Source organism: Cryptomeria japonica, chromosome 9, assembly GCF_030272615.1.
Source record: "Cryptomeria japonica chromosome 9, Sugi_1.0, whole genome shotgun sequence".
Classification (NCBI taxonomy): Eukaryota; Viridiplantae; Streptophyta; class Pinopsida; order Cupressales; family Cupressaceae; genus Cryptomeria; species Cryptomeria japonica.
This window is the reverse complement of record NC_081413.1, coordinates 45,333,654-45,339,653: the sequence shown is the minus strand read 5'-3', so window position 1 is coordinate 45,339,653 and position 6,000 is coordinate 45,333,654. Positions and strand designations below refer to the sequence as shown.

The 6,000-nt window shown below is 31.5% G+C and overlaps 1 protein-coding gene across 2 annotated transcripts in view; it reads left to right on the top strand.

Moving 5' to 3' along the window:
* The first annotated feature begins 2,146 nt into the window (after positions 1 to 2,146).
* Positions 2,147 to 6,000, top strand: part of LOC131043923 (uncharacterized) — a 59,519-nt gene continuing 55,665 nt past the window's right edge. Inside the window, exons 1-3 of one of the 2 annotated variants that reach the window (XM_057977158.2) lie at positions 2,147 to 2,231; positions 2,378 to 2,516; positions 3,445 to 4,036. In XM_057977158.2, coding sequence (XP_057833141.2) covers positions 2,392 to 2,516; positions 3,445 to 4,036 — 717 coding nt within the window. In that variant the 5' untranslated portion in view covers positions 2,147 to 2,231; positions 2,378 to 2,391. Of the gene's footprint in view, positions 2,517 to 3,444; positions 4,037 to 6,000 lie in introns of both variants that reach the window. The other variant, XM_057977157.2, reaches the window with a different exon arrangement.

The window sequence follows — 6,000 nt, the reverse complement described above, 5'->3', positions numbered from 1 at the left end:
TTAATTTTTCTTAGAATTTAAATGCAAAATTTTCAAATAAACATATTTGATTTTTTTTTTTTCATTTGGCTAAAAATAATTGAGTCATATGGACGATTAATGTGCTAAATGGAGCTTTTAAGATAACCAATTTTACTCATTCGACAGTTATGTAAAATCGAATCACAACAATTAAAAGCCAATAAATCTCGATATTTTTAAATTAATGCTGCAATAGCAACCAATCATAACCTAAGCCTATGTCAAGTCTATATTACCAACTTAATGTGCCTGCCTTTGAAAAGATACATGTACATTTGTATTCTCTATTGTATTTTTGTCAATAGCCTTCTCATCCTTGCAAAATTTCAAATTTGTTAACACATTTTACATTGGTATTCTTGTTCATCTCATTTCACACCAAGCCAAAAAGAAAAAAACATAATTTTTTTAATAGGTTTTAACTTTTATTACAAATAAGTCAAGGTGGATCTATTTCCATATTTGGGCATTCTTCTCTCTTATTAGTACTTGCCGTTAGGCAAATACTATTGTAACGAGTTTTTTATTTTTGTTTTTAAAAATATTTTTATTTTCTAAAGTTACTTGTGCAATTTTTAAGTTTACATATTATAAAATTATGTTTTTGTATCCTGATTGGTCAATGGAACTTTTGTTGTTATAAGTAGATTTTTTGGAAATCGAAAACAAATAATGTTCGTGACAACCATTTAGGCGAGATTTTTAGGAAATCTAAAACAAATAATGTTCGTGACAACCATTTAGGCGAGATTTTTAGGAAATCTAAAACAAATAATGTTCGTGACAACCATTTAGGCTGGAATATAGGTACCGATTAATAATGTAATTTTTATAATATAAAAATTTGTCAATTAAAACATATCATAATGAGGGCAACCAGATTAATCATTCATTTTTCATTTTTTCTGATAGCTCAATACCAATCATATCATATCAGTGGTTTGGTGTTAAATATTTAGATTAATTAGTTTTATTGATGTTTTTTATAAAGATATTATCATATAAATTTTTTTTTTTTAATAATTAATATACATAAAAAACTAAAAAGTCATGACAATTAATCTTGAACTATGATCTATTAGGAATTATATTTTATTTTTTTAATATATATATTAAATAAAAAATTCACATTGAAAATTTACTTGATAACAAAATTAATATAAAAATATTAATAAATCAATTTATTATTGTAAAACGTAAGAAGAGTAGGGGTCTTAGCAAAATGAAATACTAAAGATTAGCTCATGATTGAGATTTTTTTTTTTTTTTTGGAAAAACATCATTTTTATGAAACTCTTCAAAATATATACAAGTACCTTTGTCCCCATTACAAGTCACAAACAATAGCTAACGATACTTTAAAACATCTTTTATGCATATTTGCAACATTGATAAAATTGCTTTATTTAAGATTTCAATTACACTCAATTAAAAAATTAACAAAGGCAAGTACTCGCCACTATGTGGCACTTATTAGAATTGGCTTTGTTCCAAGGATTCAATTAAGGCCTATCTGAATTTGATAAAAGAAGAAGAAATAACTCTATAGGGATTTTTTACATTGTGTGCATTCGTTATCTTTTTTCTTCCACATAATAAAATATTTGTGCGTTGTTGTATTCACACATTTGATCATATAATAGTAAATGAATAGTGTATTTTAACTTCAAGTAAATATAAATATTGAGTAAATATTAACTAATGGACAAAAGGTTGGCTTTAATTTTATTATTGGACAAATATTTTCTTTGTATTTGCAATGCAATTTTTTTTTCTTATTTTGATGTTGAATTATATTTTAAGAAGAAAGAAGTAATGAAGAGGTTTCAAACAAATGCATTTCAAGAAACAAAAGTCTTATCGCAATTATCTACATATCAAGAAACAAAATCCTATCACATTTCCCAAACTACTATCAAGAAACAAAATCATCTTACTACATTTAGCAAGAATTTCTTAACAACCCAACCTTGTTTTTAATAGATATATTAAATAATCTATACTAATAATTTTATACTATTATATAAAATATTTACCTTGCAAAACTCAAATATTTTAAAATGTTTAAAAAAAATGAGAAGGAAAGGAAGAGAAATAGTCCCACCTAGAAGTTTGTTTAGAAAATGAACTTTACACCAAACCTAAATTCCAAATTTAAATATTATCGTTAAGATATTCCCGGGCATTGTCTACCCGGTACAGCAACATCTGTAAGTATTCCCGCCACAGTTTTTCTCTGTTCCCTGTATGCCTCATTTATTGTTCATACCTCCAAAGCTGAAAAATCGCGAAACATAATAAACAGAGAACCCAATTTTTATATCCCAAATCTAAAAAGTTGCGGTATCGATCACAGAGAGCTGCAGAAAAATGGAGCAAATGACAGAATATGAGCGCAAAAGGCAAGAGAATATTGAGCGCAACCAGAAAATGTTAGCAGCTCTGGGCGTCTATCACACAGCTCAGGACCTCCGCTCAACCGCCAAAAAGCCAAAGTGAGTTTCCTATATTTCCCCAAAAACACAACCTCTTTAATTTTAACATGAAGAACTATAAAACCCACCTAATATTTAGATTTGCTTACAGTTTGAAGTTTTAAACCCACCCTTACTTGAAATGTTATGTACTAGAAAGTGTTTTTTATTAAAAAATTCAATCGGAGTCATGGGCTACGGTTATATTTCTGGAGGGGAGTGGGGAGGGCATTTGGGAGAGGAGCGGAAACTCTTAAGAATGCATTTCCATAGCAGGAATACTGCCTCGAAGTGGTGTATTGACTGGAAAGGCTTGGAATCATTGTAAGCTTGGTCAGAGATCGAAACGGACGACAAGTTGGAAAATAATCTCCTAGGTGGTGTATGAATTGGCAAGGTTTGGAATTATTTTAAGCCTGGTCAAAGGTCGAAACCCTAAGGTAAATGGGAAAACAATCCTCTTGCTGGCATCTGCAAGTGCTGTCTGATAAGCTAAATTATTGCCTCACATGTAGTTGACTTAAAAACCCTAATACCTTACTACTTAAGGTGCTTAAGAACAAACTGGAGTAGAACCTGTACTTGCGACATGAATGTTCAACATTATTCATTACTAGATTCAAACCTTTTGGGCTTTGGGGAAAGTTTATTAACTTGTAGAGAGGTTTGCTTATTCTTATAGGTAAAGCTTAGATGAGATTTTGGGTTACCTTTTGCATGTTTGTATCAAATTCGTGCCAGCCGTTTAAGGTTTGTAATTAATTGCGGCGGCTTCTTCTTTGCATCCTTTTCGAATATAGCAAATATTGATGTCCTTTTAGGCCAACGTGGTGTTTAGTTATATTCATGTAACTTAATTTCATATTCTTGATTTAAAGATTTCATATACTGATCATTACTGCAAATTGATATAATCGAGCATAATATCATTATCTGTGTTATATTGCAGGTTGGAGACTAAGGGTTTTAAGATCTCAAAACGAAAAAGAGAATCAGAGCCTACGATTATCCGAAGATCCCTGCGCACAAGGGGAATTTCACCTGAAACCCTCAAGGGTTTAGAAGTGGACAGTCCCTCTTCTAAGCCCTCACACAGAAAATTCGATTTAATCACTCCTGAAGTCCCAGTCTCACAGAAGAATGGCCCCATAAGTTTTGCTGAAACTTATGTAGAACATGGGGGCAATGCATCTAACTCTCATTGCCTTGGCTGGCTAAAAGATCTCGCGGATGATGTGCCTTTGGTTGATTTAAAATTTAGAAAATCCAGTCAGCTATCAGAGGGTGGAGGGGCTGACTATAGCCCGGGAGGCCTAAAGTTGAAGTCTGAGAATATAGTTAGGATTAGCCCTGACAGGATTTTTTGTGTTGAGTTTTTGCCTTTTAGGGACAAGGTAATAGTGGTAAGTGGAGATAAGGAAGGACATTTAAGCTTGTGGGATGCAGGTTGCAGCAAAGAAGAAGGAGATGGGCTTCATATATATTGTCCTCATTCTTCTCCCATAAGTGGCATTGCAGTCGATCCCTTTTCTTTAACAAAGGTTTTGTATTTTTTATTTCAATTTCATGGTCTGGGTACATTCTTTTGTAGTTCATTAAGGAGTTGTAAGGTTTCAGTGGAACATAGATTTAAATTTGAAGGTTCATTCCTTCCTTTTTAGTACATTGGAGCTTTAAACCTGTGCCTTTTGTCTAGTGACAGTCCAGCTCAACTATTCAGCCCATCACAACAGATTAACAGTCAATGTTTGTCTTGTTTACATGGTTTGTTGTGAAGAAGGATGCATTTTAGTAGACCATTGAAAATAATTTATATATTCAGTAAGCCTTTTATTTAATTAAGGCCTTTGCATTGTTGTGTATTTTGAATTTCCTTGCTTTGGATATAGAATGATTGAATTCAGTTTCAAAAATTTGAATCTCTGAGGTATTTTCATTCTACACCTTTATGAAAGTGTCTTTAAGTGTGTGGAATTTGTTTGTCATTTATATGCTTCCTCCTTGTCCTTTGCAATTGCGTAATACGTTTGGTAAAATTTTCTGTCAAGGCCTTCGCATTATATTATAGTGGAAATCTTAACTATCCCCCATTTGTTCTTCTTAGTTGATTTTTCTATCCAAGGATCTTTATATCCTAATACTTCTCTTTTAAAATTGATTGTACTTTTTAAGTCCTATTGACCTTGTTAGGTTATTCATGGACATTAGTGTAATTTCTTTCTTTCATTCTTCTTTTCATTTATATATGGAATGAGTGAATACAAACTTAAAAATGTTGAATATATAAGACTTTTTCATGTTGGATTGTTTACCATAGATATGCCTATTTGTCATTCTCCTTTAAATTTAGGTCTTATATCTCACTAATTTTAACTCAGATGATAACGATGCAACATATAATCATTCTTTTAAATTTTACACTTCTTTATGCGTGCTATTATTAGCAATAAATTAAATTCTTCTCAATAACACTCATAAATTTATTACTGTTCATTTTCAGTTAAGCTTACCACTTCTCATACAACCTTGCTTTTTACCACTTAATATTTTTACTTATTGCTCTCGTATATTATATTTGTTGTTAAAGTTCAATTAATTGTGTCCTTTTTTTCCTAAATAGTGGTAAGTAGGTTGATTAATACTTAGGAAGTGTGCTTGCTGATTCAGAAGCCAAGAACTTCTTCACACCTCCATCATGTTTTATACTTGAATTGCAGAAATTCAACCCTCGACCTTTTTTCATCCAAGTCAAGGAAGAATGGAGGGCCAGCTTGTCAAGTATTAAGTCTAGATTATTGTAGCAAGGAGTGTCCCATCTCACCTCTAGACCGCAGCCCATTCTAGTATAGTTATTATTTTGTTTGTGTTCAGTTCTACTCTTAAAGAAATCCATCCACAATCTTCCAAGTCTACGATATGCATAGTACCAAAAATGTTAAGCCCTAAATTTTTGCTTTTACCAAGAACAATATCTACAGATGGTGTTGGAGACATACACAAACATTTATTTCTTATTGTAAGAAACCTTAAATTAAAAAAAACCACATTTCAAATTTGCTCATTTTTTAATTGGCTGGCCACATAAGATGTTTATTTTTTGAGAGATTCAATTAACATTTTTCCTCTCTCTATAATTATTTAACCCTAAATCAAAGATTTTAAGGAAGTTCTACATGCTTTGAATTTTTTGTATGGGATTTTTTTTTGTTTGATAATTTAGTTGTCAGTTCTATAGCAGGACATTCTCTCGAGAAAAATGATTTCATCAAGCTAGAAACCGCAATAGAAAGCTAGGTATAATGATTCCAATATTGAGGCCTTTCGATGAAAAATGACCTTTGAAAATCATCAAGGATGTGTTACCTACACTCACAAATGGGCTTTAGTTGGTGGCTCACAAGAAGAAAGAGAAAAAGGCCAAGTGGATGATCTTGGATGTGGTGAACGATTATTTAATTCCTCTTTTGTTTGAAAATAAAGTAGCCAAGGAGATATTTCATGCTCT